Here is a 16,406-nt window from a genome sequence, read left to right as displayed (position 1 = left end):
ATTTTAGATTTATAAAGTCAGAGTTGGCATGCCTTGTTTTTAATGGTATAGAAGACATTAAGAAAAAATTTGGCTAAAATTTAATCATTGTTCCAGCCATTTGGAAAATGCTTTAGTGTGAGGAGGTTCATGGTACTAAGCTCTTGAATTTGGCATTTGAAATTCATTTTGTTCTCTTTTCCTTATTATTAGTGCATTTGGTGTGTATATACTTGCACACATTTCTATTTGTATACACACTGCTTGCTAGCCCTGGTCAAGAGGCATCTTTTATAAAAGATATAAACAAATATCAAGGTTCTAAAATTCAGAAGAGTTTAGAATTTATTAGGAGTCTCCCAAGTTGGGATGTTAGTTTTTAAATAAACATTTCATTCAAGTATTACACTTGATTAAGGTTTTACACTTCCTTTTTATTAGTGCTGTGCATTCCTTTTGCTTGATTTTAGGTATGTTAATATTTTATCCCTGCTAGTTAACATAAAGTGACAGGTGTGAGCCATAAGGAAATTTCTGGCTTAATTTTTACACAACTACATAGAAGAGTTTTAGTGGAGAAAAAAAAGTAAAAATTAGTGCTCTGTACATATAGTGTAGTTAGGTAAATGATTTTCACTACCAACAGTATGCGCCATTCCTCATGTAGGTAAGTACAGACAAGGTTTTTAAATGCATTTTGCAAGCCATTTAAGTCTATGAATCTATCTGCAACCTTATATAATCTGTCACTACAATAATTTTGTGGTTATGCTAAGAACCATGTATATTTTTAGGTATTCTTATTTTTGTTAATTTTTCTAGATTAGCAAGGAAGCAGAAAACCTTCATTGTTTTATATTAAAATATAATGACTAAACTTAATTCTAGTATGAATTTCTAAATGTGGTCATTATCTATTGATTTCATAACAAAAAGCCCCTTATTAGATTCAATTTATGTTCCTAAGAGTGATTGGAGGACTTGGTCTTCGTCTGATTTCAAGAAATGTTTTTGGATATGGAACCCAAGTTTCAAATGAAGTTAATGATTTCAGTGTGATTCAGTCCTCAGACTTAATTGGGTTGAACAAAATCTAAAAAATATATCCTTTTGGAGTATAACACAACACTTTAATATCTTGGAGAATGTTACACTAGCAAAAGAAGACTACTTACTAACACATCAAATGTTTACTTTGGAAGCTTCAACAAGGAGTTTGAACCACCCTTTTTTGGCCCTATAATTGTAGCAATTCTATTTCTCTATATTTTGTCATTCAATGAATTGAAGTCCTGTGGTATACTGCATTAGTTAGAAGAAAAATGTTTTTAATGTTCTTTTAATGATGGCCCAAAAAGTATGTGACACAGCAAGATGCATGTGTTATTGTATTGAGAATATAGAATAATACAGTATCACTAAATTTAAGACCTCTTCCCAGTCTTGCTTTTCCTAGCAAGAAGTTTGGCCTGTGACTGCACTTACTGTTTGTGCTCATCAGAAACTGTTGATGTCTGCTTTTCTTTAACTTTGCAGTCTGTAACATCACGCTGTTTATTAAAAAATATATATATTACTTTGACTTGTGTCTAAACAATCCTTAGTGTACTATATAAACAAAAAAACCCCAATAATTCTACTTTGCAGTTTCTTTTGAAAAGCAAATCTGTGTTGCTATAATCAAACTTTAGCCGGCTTTGAATTCTTTTCAATAATGACTAAAAATACTCGATTGAAAATCTGTAACAATTATGCCTTAAAAGCAAGGTTTTCTGCCTCACTAAAGTGATGAATATTAGAGAAATGTATGTTTAAATATTAACTTCCTTTAAGCATGAAGAATTACTTGTATTTTAAGCAGAAATGTATGTGCATACATATATGTGTGTATGTATGTATATGTATAGGTAGTGGGACTTTTTTTCAAGTCACTTAAAGACCAGAACTTAGAAGTAAAGTTAGGCTAGAAACAAACTGGTTTGGCTTTCTGTTATCGGAAATGCTGCAAAAACATGGCAGAAGGTAAGCGTGGGTTTTTCTTTGTCCAGTAATACACATGGACATTGATAACTTAGTAATTCTGAGCAATTAAACAAATCATTGCTTAAATTTTATTTATTTGCCAAATGGTTTGAGCAACTTTGAATTGACTTTGTTCTCCAAGGATAATGTCTCTCTTTCCTGGAATGAACCAAGTAGCCACTATCTGAATGGAAAACTGTGGTAATTGAAACACACACTTTAGGTTTCAAATAAGTGGTTTTGAATTTTTTTAGGAGAAAAATCCCAACAATTGCATCTTGTTAGGTGGAAGTCAAATTTACTAAGAAATGAAATAGAGAAGTGCCCTTAATTTAAGAAAACTGTAGCATCTCAGTTGAAGAATGACTTAAAATATGCATGCATACATATATATTTTATTACAGAGAAGGCTTTGGTATACAAAATAATTTACCACAACCTTTTAAGTAGCAAGTTCTGGGTCTTAAGTGCATATCACATTTAACTAAGAGAACAGAGGTGGGGGCAGGGGGAATCAGCTCTTGCAGTTCCTACCCCTAGCCTACAGGTATTAGATACCAGCTGTCCAGTAAACAGTACCAGTGCTCACTGAATATTGCAACTTAACATAAGATCTTTCTTTTGATCTATGCACTAACATTTTTGAGCACCTCTACTAGATGCTACAAACTGAGCTAGGTGTTTCACTTACTCTACCTTGTTTATTCCTTAAAATAACCCCATGAAAGTAGAGGTTATATCTATTTTATAGATGAGAAAGAGAGGCTCAGTTTAGCTGATTGGCCCAAGGATACATACTAAAGTTGTAGTTGTGGCCTACAAAGTTAAATAAATCCTACTCTGAGACATGTTTTGTCCACCATTCCACACAAGAAAGTGGGGAAAGATTATTCATTACTGGTCAAGTCTATATTGTTCTATTTAATTATGCAGCTTATTTAGTAACTTATGACTTGAAATTAATTGCTGAAAGGTGTTAAACTTAGAATCAAAGTTTTTGGTTTGATTACATATAAAAGTAGCTTCAAAAGTCTCATTCTATTGTCCATAATTTTAGATTTTTTAGTAAAATTTTAGAGACACTTTGAGGCACATTGAAAAATCAGAATGAACTGTTTTCAACTCAAATTCAGCTTATTTAACCTGGAGAGGACTTGTTGAAAGAGTCTTGTGACATTATTCCTTAATAACCATGGTTGATTCATTAATTAAAGTATGGACAGTTGTTGACTACACATGTGGTACTTTTCTGTGGTGTGGATTATCTGAGATGAATATTGAATCCAGTACAGCTTTTCCCTCACATCTCTGGCCATTTCTCCCACTCCTACCAGAATGTGCACTAAGTAAAATGAGCTTATGTAAGTATAATTAACTAGAAAAACGTTGAAAGAAAAATCACATGATACATGGCATGGTTAAATACAATAACTCTAAACTTAACGAATTTTCTAGGCAGCAGCTTTCCTCCTTTATCATGATCGGTGAAGAAAGAACAAACTATATGGTAGGTCCATGTTTTCTTAAATTTTCTACCAGACTTTTGTCTTCCTACAGTGAATGAACTGTTCTTCACTAATAGTCTTTTTATCAGAAATGTTTTAATATGAACTATGTTGCATAGAATCAGGCTGATGGTTCAGTGTTCAATAGGTTAGATACCCTCATTGTTTATTTCCATATTGACAGATTCTAGCTAGAGCTAAAATTAGATAAAGAATACCTTGATCTCATTTTGCCATGTGGGAACAAAAAGTGCTTCCTAGGCTCATGTGGAAAGAGATTTGGAGTATAAAATTTGGTGGATTTGTATGTATTTATAGAATAAATAGAATATATAATAAGGGTTTTTAAAATATTTTCCCAAATGATACTTTAATTACCCTTTACATGATTAGTTTACAAGCAAGAATAATTAGGTCCTCAACTGCAGAAACTGCAGGCATCTGAAGGCCAGGACTTTAATTTGGCCACCACCTTAAGATTTCTCTGCTCCTTCCTTTGCTCCTCCCCGTACTCCACAGTTTGAACCGATGCTGTTCCTTATAGGGTACTTTGGCACCTACCTCATCTCTGACCGCAGTGCTATATTTTTCACACAGTAAAGACAGGTGCTGTGTTAATCTCACCATGCCGACAATCAAGGCACCACCTAGCAGAGTCAATGAAGGCCAAAATAAACAGTGGAAGATAACCATTTGGTCATACTTTTTTATAAGAATGACATCTTCAGATTGGCTGTCTGGACTGTAGAAGCATGAAAAGGGGGTTCCATTTTTGTGATCGAAGAATTCCTTTATGTCCAGAGCACTGTTGAGCAAATCATTCCTATTTCGGTGGCACTTAGGTGTGTAAAAGCACTAGGAATATAGAGGAGGAAAAAAGGGCACTGTCACCAATACCGAGCACGTAACAGTTCTGATTCTGAAATAGTGTCAGGCTGAAGCTTCCAGAGGGGAGTTTCAATCTTAGAAAATGGTAAAATATTACATAGCAGGAGGGCCAGAGTGAAATGGCCATTTCCAGGCACTAAGCAAGGATATGGGAAGGAATTCTTAGACTATATAACATTGCAGGAAAAGCAGTGACCAACTTCAAAAGGAATATGACTCCTCCCCACCTGCAGGTCCTTGTTCTCTTTCTGAACATTAACCCAACAAATCCATTTGTCCATTCAGCAAAAACGTATTAAGCCCTACTACAAGCTTTCAACACCTAATAGTGCCTCTGTTGTCTTTGTCTTGGTCTCCTGTCGCCAAACCTTTCCCTAAAGGGCAGCACATTGGGGCTTTTGCTCTAGGCTCACAGAGAGGGAGGCCCACCTGGGCTTTGGTTCCTGGGAGGCAGAACCAGTGGAGAAGGGGTCTCTATCAGCTGGTGACTTTTCCAAAAAGCTTGAGGTTTATTAACATATCCATTAGACACTTGAGGTTCTGTGCTAAGGGCCTACAAAATGTTTGAAACCTCAAAAATTATTGCATCCAAAATAGAAAACAGAAATCTTCAAATTGAAATTAGTGCTCAATTAAATACACAAAGTGTAACAACATATCAGCTAACAACTTTTATAGTTAGGTGTAAATGTAAACTGTAAATCATATGACCCAGTTATATAACTTATTAAAATAAAAATTATAAACCTTTAAATTTCTTTGATTAAAAAATTGTTTGATTTATAGTAGACTGTGAGTACATTTTAACACTTTTGATATGATAGGGAGTGGGCTCTCCCGAAAGCAAGACTGCCCGCAAATGACTGCACATTGGCTCAGCCTGTAAATTCCAGACACCAATTTGTGAAACTGGAATAATCCCTTTTCTCTATATATATGCCATTTCCCTCCAAGAATGCTTTTAGCTTCATTTATCCTGACTTGATCACTATAAAATTGTTCACTAGAAGCAAATAGATTTATCCCTAAAGACAGCCATGGGTTTTGTACCCTGCTAGAGACAGTCTGGCATGGAAGGGTTATTGCAGTAAGAACTCTTTAATTACATGAACTTTCCATTACCTTGGAATTTATCTGGACAGCCTCTTCATTGTAATGTAGGAGAGCTTTGTGACCTGAATGAGTGAGGTTCACAAACACCTGAAGACACGGGAACTTCCCCTGACCGCGGCAGTCCACACCACAGGTGAAAGCACAGTCCAGCCAGTCATCCATGATACGTGTGTGGACGGTAGTGCAGTTTGATTCTTCTCTCCAAGTGCTTCAATGTGAAAAAATAAATGCTTTTCACCTACTAGAAAATTCAGTTCTACATTTCTAGTATGGTAGCCAGAGGGATTTGTGTACTTCATTGCAGCGTAGGGCCGTTAGAGAGGGCACCTAACCATCAGGGAGCACGGGGGACACAGAGACAGGATAAACAGCAGCACGCTGCCAAGTTTCATCCCACTTCTGATCCCACTGGCGTATTCCTCACTATACCAACACTAAGATCAATGGTTTTCAAACTTCAGAATCACCTGAATGAGTCTGTTAGAATAAAGAATTTGTTAAACCGTGGATTTTAGGGTTTCACTCCTAGATACTCTGTTTCAATAGGTCTGAGTTGAGGCCCAGGAATCTGAATATTTAACAGTATTTGAGATGCAGGTATTTGGAGAACCATACTCTAAGCAACGTACTATAACCACCAAGATTCACGCTCACTCAGAAATACCATCTCTCCTGCCTGCCTCATTATCTCAAGATGAAAATGTGCCTTTGGAAGGAGCCCGACACTACAGGGCCCTTAGTCAACATAGCCTACAGAAGATCTGGTGACAAGGTACAATTCCATATGCCCACTCTACTTGCAGGGAGGCAAGTGCAAACCATACAAGGAATCTCTCATCAGAATACTTAACCATGTTTTTGCTATCAGCAAGTTCCTTGAGGTCAGGAGCTACAGCCTATTCATCTTTATGTTCCTCAAGGCATGAAGCAGAATGCCTCTCACATAGTAGATGCTCCATAAATGTGCTGAAGTAAATTTTACTTGGAAAACATTCCTGGAAAATTTGTACATGTGCTATATACACAGAATGTCCTAGGTGCTACGAGAAGCAACAGACAAAATTCCTGCCATGAAGACCTTGTAGAGGTTGACGGAGAAAGGATTTACGTATATGTATGAAATAATTAGAGAAAAAGTCCAAGATAAAGTAAATGAGGGTGAGAAGAAATGCTTTGATTGAATGTACGCGACCAGCTCCTCATGTGCCCTCACACTCACATCTAGGTGGGTCCCTATGTTTATTTACTGTTGCCTTAAACACAGAAAGTTAGATTAGCAAGCTCTGAAGTCACAATGTTTGGAAAGCAGGGCTTCTTAACTACCACCTTTTATGGAGCAAAACGACTCTCTGAGATGGCACAAGACTGTAAGGCAAGAGAGACATGACAATGTACCACTCTTAAGCATTCACTAAATTAACTCAACAATTTCCAGAAATCTTAGAAAAGTAAAACTTAAATATGAGCAACAGTTTGGTGCCAGCTTGAAAAGGGTATCTTCATATAACTCTTCTGATGGGGATATTCACTAAAAAGAAAAGAAAAAGAAAAAAATAAGAAAAGAAAAAAAAGTTATCTTCAAAACATCTCCCAAATCTAGACTGGATACAGTAGCTCATGCCTGTACTGGCACTTTGGGAGGCCAAGGCAGGAGGATCACTTGAAGCCAGGAGTTTGAGACCAGCCTGAGCAACATAGTGAGACCCCTGTCTCTACAAAAAATAGAAAAAATTAGCTGGGCAGGATGGCATGCACCTGTAGTCCCATCTACTCAGGAAGCTGAGGCAGGAGGATCACTTGAGCCCAGGAGTTTGAGGTTGCAGTGAGCTATGATGATGCCACCGTACTCCAACCAGAGATCCTGATCAAAAAAAAAAAAAAAGAAAAATCTTCCAAATATATCACATTTAAAAAAATAATATGCTCTGCCTGAGCACACATGTACATACATACACACATACATTTACTCAACTTACATAGATACATGTAATGCAGCTAAATTTTTTTAAAAAAATAGATAAGAAAATGGAATAACAGGAAAAGGAGGAGAAAAAGCTAGACTGAAGTCAGGAGTGCACACAAACATGTAACCTGCCAATCAAAAGATCCCTTGTAGTTATGAGAACCAAGATACAAATGTGCCTCTGAGCTTCCTAGCAGCCAAAGCAATGAACACACCAGATACATGATTCCTGTTCATTGAGTAAAAGTAAGCTGGTTGATCAGGAGCAGCACAGTTTCTCCTGGTGCTGATACTAAAGAAAAGATTCTTCTGGAATCCTAATAGTGGGACCGTAGTGCTATAGTGGATGGTGACCTCTACATTTTGCCTTAACAATGGTAACCGAGGAATGGCAGGAGATGAATCTGATAAATAACCAACATAGGCCACCCATGTCCTTTTCTATGACCCCTTTCCCTCAGTGAACTCCTGGGCCACTTTTTTCCCAATCCCCCGGCCTTCAGTCACTCTTTGGCTGTCCAAAGCGAAAGCTTCTCTGGCTTTACCCCCACTCTGTCCTGACCTTCCTCAAAGTGCTCCATGTTGTGTGAGCCATCCTCCAAAATTAAACAGCTCCTCCCCTGCCATAATGAAAATCCAAAATCCCCATCCTCTCATTTCAGCAAACTTCCTTAGGTATTAATGACAAGCGTATTACTTACTGGCTATGTGACCTTGGGCAAGTTTCTTGGCCTTTCTGAACCTCAGCTTTCTGATTTATAAAGTGAAGATTAAAATAGCTTTACTATAACATAAACAGTTGCAATAAAGCTAGAGAAAATAAAATGTCATTAAGAAAATCATAAGGAAGAGAAATACATTTACTATTCCTTAAGTGGAAGTGGATCATCATAAAGGTCTTCATCCCCGCTGTCTTCATGTTGAACAGGTGGAGGAAGGGGAGGGGGTGGTCTTGCTGTCTCAGGGATGGCAGAGGCGGAAGAAAATGCACGTGTATGTGGACCTGCTCAGTTCAAACCCATGTTGTTCACGGGTCAATTGTATTGTTACGTGTATTTAATAAGGAAACTGATGAAAAGAAAAGAAAGGGACTAATATTGACTGAGCAACTACTTTGTACCATGTCTACATTGTCAAAGTCAAAAACTTCAGACTCATAAAACTTTTATTGTGCTCACATACAAGTTTAACCTTTCCCTGGAATATGTACATTTTAAAGGGAGAATTTATGACCTAATGAGTATCTAGTTTGTGGATTATGTTATATGTGGATTATGAGATGGGGGGTGGAGGGAGACAAAGGAATATCTTCAACTTTCTTACCACCTCTTCCTTCACACCCAGCAACCCCCAGCACTGAGAGAGGGCCAGGTATTGTATCTTCCCTGTCCTGGACCACATCAGGAAGGCCGAGACTGGAGAAACCAAAGCCAGCCTCCTCTCCTTTACTATTGTGTCTGGATCTGACCTGAACTGGAAACTCTGGATCTCCTTTCTGTTTCTTACCTGAGCATGAAAGGCTTTAGGATGGTTGTTCCAAGCAAGAAGAACATTAGGACTGAGAAGCCCATCATTGCAAACCCTAGCAGCATGGCTCGGTCCTCTCCAGCACTGGACGGCAGCTTCTTGTGCACAGCTGCTAGGTCTCCATCATCGTAGTCTGTACCTCTCTTCTTCCCTGAGGTAGGAAAGGCTGTCCTTTGGGGAAAGTGAGGAGGAGACATTGTGATAAGCTCAGAAAGAAGTGGGAACATTTACCAAGCCATGGGGGGTGGAGGGATAATCCCATTCGCCTCCCACCAGCAGGCCATGAGCAGGTTCAATGCAACACAATGAAGTCCCACGTTTAGAAATCGGTAAAAAGTCCTATCCATCTAAACAACTAAAATGATGTGTTACATGTTATCAAGTATTTTTAAAGATATTGTAACACATAAGATTAAGGAATGTTGCCTGGCAGAAGTCTTTAGAAATCTGTTTAATCAATGACTATAAGTGGCTTTCTTTTGTTTTATGTAAATAAGTGTTATGAATTTATTTATCTTTCAAGGATATTGCACATTCCTCCTGAAAATATTTTTTACATTCTCTTATAAATTCCATATGGAAAGAATGACTCAGAAAGTTCATATGTGGAATTTAACAGCATCTTGAAATAGTAAGGTTTGACTTGTTCTTTCACAGTCACCTGTTGGAAAGGCAGCATATCCACCACCAGGCTTTGGACCCATGGCCCAGTCCACTCAGAATTATGAATGAAGTTTTCACTGCTTCTTCTCTCCCCTCACCCCTCTTTTCCTCCTCTCTGTCCACTCACAGCTCTGTATGAGTGTCCCTGCATTTCTTCTTTCTCTCTCTCTCTGCTCTACCTGAAAACCTGCTCCAGCAAAGGATGTGATAAATTCTTTCTGAATGGGGTACCTAGTGAATGGTAAAGTCCAACACAAAGGTTGCAAACTGGTGGCCCATGGACAGCATACAGCCCACAGATGTGTTTTGTTTGGTCTTTTCTGTGCTGCTTTTTTTTTCTTTTTTTTTTTAATGTGGGATAAGTTGCTAACACTTTAAAAATCATGACATTTCTCATAAAAATGATGGTTTCTGACTTTTGAAAAAATCACAAGATCCAGATTCCTGCATATGAACAGCTGGCTGAGCAGTGGCTGCCCCTGTGGACAGGGGTGTGTTCTCCAGTTGGCCAGAGTCCCACCACTGCCTATGGTCAATGTCACTGATTTGCTGTTCCCTGCTCAGTAACCATTTGAGTTCCAGAGGTATTTCCATTTTAAAAAGATTAATGAAATCTTAAGCCAAACAAATGCAGCTCTAATGGTAGAAACTCAGGCTCCATCAGCTGCCTAAAAGCTTACTAAATTTCAAAGCCAAGCAAAACCCTACCAAGGGAATTACTAGTTGTTTTTTTTCCCAAAATCAAATTTCATACCTTATGCCACAGCCTTCCCCTTTCCTCACTCCAGCTCCCTTTCCCCTCAGCAACATCTTTAGATGAAGAGAGGGAGGGAATGTCAGACAATCCAGAGAGTCCCAGGAGCTGCACTGGGAAGCCCTGACCTCGGAAGACGGCAGGACTCTGTGGTTAACACTACTCTGGGAACTGAGGATCTGGCTGGGTATTTTTAGCCCCCTTGGATATTTTGCTCATCCTCTATCATCCCAGCCTCAGAGAAGGAGCACAAAAAGTAATTTTAATAAAATTTGAGCCAGTACATTTTATAATTTATCAACAGATATGGTAGATTAAGGAGAGAGTTTTAGCTCTAAAGTAAGATTTGGATATTTTTTTTAGTTTCCAATAACCAATGCCCTGAATTTTCCCTTGTGCTCTGAAACTGGCTCTGTAGCATAAGGTATCTTGGAAGCTTATTGTAAGATATCCTTGGAATCCATGGGTGAAAAGGGTTATAATGAGGTCTCTATGGCATTTCTAATATATTCATTTAATGTACCCAATTATAATGGTATGTTATACGAAATCGGCATAACCTGATTCTGCTCTAATTTAGGAATAAGACAGGCCTGGTGGTATCCTAGACTAGACTCTCTATTTCTAATATTTCTGTCCACTTTGTGCCAAGGCTTTATGAAAAGTTGAAAATCTTATAGATCCCTTGTAAAGAAGTTATTTCATATTTGTCAAAAGGGATAATATAAAATAATAATTAAAAATTAACACAGACATGTCTTTATTATTGTAAAAGTAATAGGCTTCTGTTTCAGCAGTATGGTAGACTAGACACCCACTCTAACTGCAAACAACTAAAAATTATAGACAAAGCTTAAAAAAAAGAGTTGGAAACATTCAAAGGACAAAAACTACGTGAAAGTAGGAACCGAGAGGAAAGTGGAGAGAAGCAGTTTTCCCTTGGGGCCATATGCAGAATTGGTGAACCTGAGCCTTAGTTTCACAGTTTGTAGGGTCACAGGGACAGGAGATAATGCCCAGGGCCTATCCAAGGTATGGAATTCAATATACCATTCAACTAGGGCTGGGACCCCAAAGGACCTAAGACTCAGTGTCAGGTTGAACTAGAAATAATCCTTCCCTCCACACTCCACACACAAACAACTCCATAGGTGATTGCAAGAAAAATTCCTTTCTCAAAACTTGACACTGACTAGAGGAGGAAAATTACGATCTCCCCTGAAATTTTATAACCTTAGAGTAATCCTCGAGAGATTTTAGCCGGAATTCACACTACCTGGGTAATGCAAAAGCCTCTAGCTAAGAATTTTAATGTTGTTTAAGTAGGTAGTGCCCTTTGCCACCTGGCAGAAGCAAATACATATCTCCTCTGTAGGAGCCCAGCTCCACCTTAGGCCTTGAAATAATCCTACAAATTTCTAAGGAGTATGTGCTCTCATTCATAAAACGCACAAGGAAATCTAGGCCTTTGCTAAAAAATAGACAACAAAGTCAGATCCACAAAATTTTCAGATATTTGAACAGAATATAAAATATGTATTATGTATCTGTAATATGTTTAAAGAAATAAAGGAAATGAATGATTGAAAATATCAGAAAAAGCAAGAGACTTTAAAATTTGACCAAGCTAATATTAAAAAGAAGCAAATAGAATTTCTAGAAATGAAAAATAAGATAATTGAAAGTAAAAACTTAACAGATTTAACAGTCAATTAGATATGTCTGAAAAGATAATTAGGAAACAGAGAGCTGGATCCACAAAATAGCCAGAGTATAACACAGATCAACTCTGCATGCTAAATATCTAGACTGTCCCCTAAAAGAGCAGAAATAGGTGATACTTTCAAACTAGCAGAGGGAGAAAGAAGGGAAGGGAAAAATATCAATCCAAAAGAAGGTAAGAAAAAAGAGGAAAAAACTCATGAAAAAGACAAGACACATAGAAAGCACAAAATAACATGAAAGAATAATGTTACTCTATTGGTATATCAGTAATTACAATAAACCTAAATGGGTTAAATGATCCAGTTAATAAAGATTGTCAAACTAGATTTAAAGATACACAGATGGTCCCTGACTTACAATTGTTTGACTTTACCATGGTGCAAAAGCAATACCCATTCAGTAGAAACAGTAATTGGAATTTTGAATTTTGATTATTTCCTGGGCTAACAATATACAGTACCATACTCTCTCGAGATGCTGGAAAGAGGCAGCGAGCCATGGCACCCAGTCAGCCACATGATCACAAGGGTAAACAACCAGTACTTGTAAGGTTTCGACTTACAATATTTTCAACTTATGATGAGTTTATCAGGACATAGCACCATCCACGTTGAGGAGCATCTGTATTTGTTTTTACAAAAGATACATGTAAAATACACATACAGAAAAGTTGAAATTTATAGACAAAATGCAACAAGAAACAAGCTGATATGAATCTTAAAATAAAAAACTTTATTAGAAGAAAGTAATAACACTGATTAAGGTTCAATTTACCTGGAAGATATAACAATGTTCATTTGTGTGTACCTAACAGCATTGCCTCTTTGACCAAACTATAGGGAGAAATAGATAAAATCTGCTATCAAATTATGAGATATTTTCATTTACTCCCTCAGTAATTGATAGCTCGACCCAGACAAATCAATAAGGAAATATATTTGAACAAAGCAATTAAAAATTTTAATCTAAATGATAAACATAAAATACTGACCCCTACAGAATATATATTCTTCTCAAGCATGTATGGAGCATTGTGAGGCTTGATCACAAACTTAGCCATAAAGAATGCCTGAACAAATATCAAAGGATTTGTGAAAGTAACGTACTTTCTGTTCACTTGCTGGGTTATTCCCCTTCCTCTTTATAGTGTTTTAAGTAGAATAAGATCACACTAGATATAGTTTGGGGTGTTTTTTTTTTTATCTTGTCTTTTCTGTTTAACATAAAAAGCACTTTCCCATGTCATTAACAGTTCTTTGTACCCTTGTATTGGCTACATAATATTCCATCAATTGGATATGCCATATTTCCTTAACCATTTCCTTACTGCTAAATATTACTGAGTTGTTTCCAGTTTTCCCAGACCATAAACAGCCCTGTAATTAACTTCGTGGTATTTACAAGCACACTTAGACACCAAGGATCTCAAAGCACTGAAGAACCATCTCGTTTGCTCTCTCCTCAGTGAGATGGATATAAAGCATTTTATTCTTTTTTGCCAGTAATACATCTCCACTTCTAACCAGTGTATTACCTTGAGGTGTTTTATTCATAGTCAAGGCAGTATCGACCCCTCTTCTGTTGTTTTCACTGCAGACAGGACTGATTTTCCTAACAGACATGAGTACTATATATTGCTACAGGTTCTTTCTGGCTTAGCCTGCAGCAAACTCCATTACAAAGAGTCTGAACACAGTCATCTGGGTGTGATCCCCACAGAAGCCAGCAGCCTCTCCCTCCAACACCGAAACTTGTACAAGAAGCGTTCCTTAGAAAGGTGCTGCGGCTCATCAAAGCTTCATAATTACCACCTGACACTCATTTCACATGTGTATGTAACTTCTAAGCATTGGATATGTTAAATTAATATTTTCCTGTAATTTGTTTTTGTTGCAGAGGAGACTTTGGTAATGATTTTTATCCTTCCATTTTTTAATTACAAAATTATTTAACAACTTCTTTTGAAACAGAAAATAAGGTTGAGTAAAGTCAAGACGGTTCATCAAGTTCGGCAAGAGGAAAGAGCAATAATCCAATTGGGCATTTCAGAAATGAAAATGGGATACTACATTGCTTTGAGAACAATACGGCTGCCTTTATATCTAGTTAATGATGTTATGAACAGGGCATTAAAACTTGTTTGCTTGCATGTTTGTCATTTGATCTTTTGCCATACAATGATTCACTTTAATTGTTCACAAAAGAATTAGTTCATGTCTAGGAGAGATGAGTCTCTTTCTTTCCTCTGTAGTCTCTTTGTTGCTTCCTCTCTAAACCCCCACCCCATCCAAACCCCTGTATCTCACTCTCTTCCTCCATTCTCCTCTCAAATATCCATGAGTGTAGTTAAATGATAGTAGCAGTCGGTAACGTGAAACCATTACCATCTTTAATGTTTCCACACTCTCAGCTCTCAACTCCACCTGAGCCACTAAAAAATATGCAAGTTTCCTGACAGTGATTTGAACTTGGCTGTGAAATGCGCCCCTCCCAGGAATAAGCCGGCAGGCCTTTAATCTCTCATTTCTCAAACACCCCCAGGCACTGCTCTTCTTTCCATTTCGGTGCCCACTTCTGACTGCCCCCCTGCCGCAACCTCGGGGCAGGCAGGAGTGCGCCTCACTCAAGGCCCTCGGCTCCTCTGCTTTGCACGTCCCTGGGGAGAAAAGCCGTCCTGAAGCCAGTCTATCTCACTTCCCCTTTTAAGGAGCAGAGGTCGTTGGTTAATAACAATAGCTACAAAGTGTACAGATGGCATAGTTGAGAGAGTACATAGACAGTTTACACGGTGCTGAGGGACTCTTCCTACCCGCGTCTATCTGGCCTCCAAGAACTTGCCACCTAGGGGAAGGAGCCAACAAGGAAGGATGCAGCCCTGTGATGTCAGTACTGGGGAAGCTTTCGGGGTACCCTAGGAGGCGTGGCAAGTGGGCATCCTTGGAGGACAAAGGCCACACTCAACCCCCAAACTCGACATGGCCCCCCTTCTTCTAACCGCTTGTTGGGTGAGACGCCGGTCCTAGGCCGAGAGATTCTGGTGGTGACTTACCTCCCCTGGCGCCGCCGGCTGTCCTGGAGCGTAATTTGAACGGGAATGCTGAAGGGCTGCATGAGACTAGGGGGCTGAGCAGAATGGACCCCGTTCAGCTGTGTCGTGCCCTCTGAGGGCGGGAGAAGGCCGAAGCTTAAGCATCCAGGAAGTGGAGTCCCAGAGGGACCCCCAGCCCCCAGCGCAGCTGCAGCCAGCAGAGCCAGGCGTCTGGGAGCTGCGGCCCGCGCGTGCTCTCCTGGAGAAGCGGGACCCGGCAGGCCGGCCCGGGCGGCCCTTCAGTTGCCCTGCGAGGCGGAGCAGTCAGTCCTAGACGCTCAAGAAGGACCTGCGTGGTCTTCTGCAGCCCAAGCTGCTCCCCTGTATGTTGCCCGGTGCCTGCCGCCACCTTATCGCCTGTGTTTCCGCTTCAGCAGCCGAGTGCATCGCCATAGAGACCTAAAAGCTTGTGGAAAGTTCTGAGGCCCAGGAGACCCTCTGTAATCGGTGAGGGACATACTCAGTTCAAGCTTTATAAGAAGAGGAAATGTTTTGCCCTGGCCACGTTTCCTTTTCCACAAATTGTCTGTTAGAGTGCAAGCTTAGAGAATGGGTTTTTCTGGTTAATTGCATGTTCCAATTAAGAGAATTAGCTTTTATACTATATGTGCCTTTCCAGTTTTTCAAGACTCAAAGGGCCACAAAGTAACTCACCATAAAAACTATCTCAAAAATTTTTAAAACTATATCAAATATTATTTTCTCTTTCTTTGATGACCTAAAAGACATTTGAGGATCTTTTGATACTCCCAAATTATGAACATCATTATCATAGTAGCACACATTGCTACAGGCACCTGGAGATGTGGGTGATAGAATGCCAGATAGACCACTTTTGCTGTATGTTTTTTAGTCAAGGCAAAATTATCTTAACATTTTCCAAAATGTTGGTGTGAGCAAGAATATAGGCATAATCTCATCTATAAATATCCATGCATATATAGCTACATAAACTGTTATTTGCAGCCATGTTCATATTATTTAATAAAAAATATATATTTCTGATTTGTATTATTTTTCTATTAGAGTTAAGAACTATGTTCTTTTTAAAATATTTGTTTTTAGCGAACTGATGCAATTTGGAATAAAAACTGATAGCAACTAGAATTTTTTTCCTTCTGCCAGCTACTTCCAACTTAGCCTTGTAAATATATAACTTTTCCTCTTCAGATTTAGATG

General features: G+C 38.6%; 1 protein-coding gene across 3 annotated transcripts; it reads right to left on the bottom strand.

Moving 5' to 3' along the window:
* Positions 1 to 1,073: 1,073 nt before the first annotated feature.
* On the bottom strand, positions 1,074 to 15,612 carry KCNMB3 (potassium calcium-activated channel subfamily M regulatory beta subunit 3). Of its 3 annotated transcripts, none has more exons than XR_011233884.1 (4): positions 8,977 to 9,224; positions 5,517 to 5,715; positions 3,885 to 4,361; positions 1,074 to 1,529 (listed from the first exon to the last, which is right to left on the bottom strand). XR_011233884.1 is itself a non-coding variant. In XM_069472911.1 (4 exons), the coding sequence occupies exons 1-4, from the start codon at positions 15,248 to 15,250 to the stop codon at positions 1,461 to 1,463; spliced, it is 522 nt and encodes a 173-aa protein (XP_069329012.1). In that variant the 5' UTR covers positions 15,251 to 15,612; the 3' UTR covers positions 1,074 to 1,460. The 3 variants fall into 3 exon arrangements, 2 of the variants coding, with proteins under 2 accessions (XP_069329012.1, XP_069329011.1); XM_069472911.1 differs by lacking the exon at positions 3,885 to 4,361 and adding an exon at positions 15,189 to 15,612 and having other exon boundaries at positions 8,977 to 9,168; XM_069472910.1 differs by lacking the exon at positions 1,074 to 1,529 and adding an exon at positions 15,189 to 15,612 and having other exon boundaries at positions 3,869 to 4,361; positions 8,977 to 9,168.
* Between the last annotated feature and the right edge of the window lie 794 nt (positions 15,613 to 16,406).

Source organism: Eulemur rufifrons, chromosome 7, assembly GCF_041146395.1.
Source record: "Eulemur rufifrons isolate Redbay chromosome 7, OSU_ERuf_1, whole genome shotgun sequence".
Classification (NCBI taxonomy): Eukaryota; Metazoa; Chordata; class Mammalia; order Primates; family Lemuridae; genus Eulemur; species Eulemur rufifrons.
This window is presented reverse-complemented; position numbering and strand designations above follow the sequence as displayed.

Bases quoted from the DNA above. Each gene is read 5' to 3' on its own strand.
- KCNMB3 (XM_069472910.1), bottom strand. From the start codon at position 15,250: ATGCAGCCCTTCAGCATTCCCGTTCAAATTACGCTCCAGGACAGCCGG. The intron at 5,716-8,976 runs GTAAGAAACAGA...TTCACATTGAAG, and splicing joins CTAAAGCCTTTCATGCTCAG to CACTTGGAGAGAAGAATCAA. The intron at 4,362-5,516 runs GTAATGGAAAGT...CTATATTCCTAG, and splicing joins CTGTCCAGATAAATTCCAAG to TGCTTTTACACACCTAAGTG.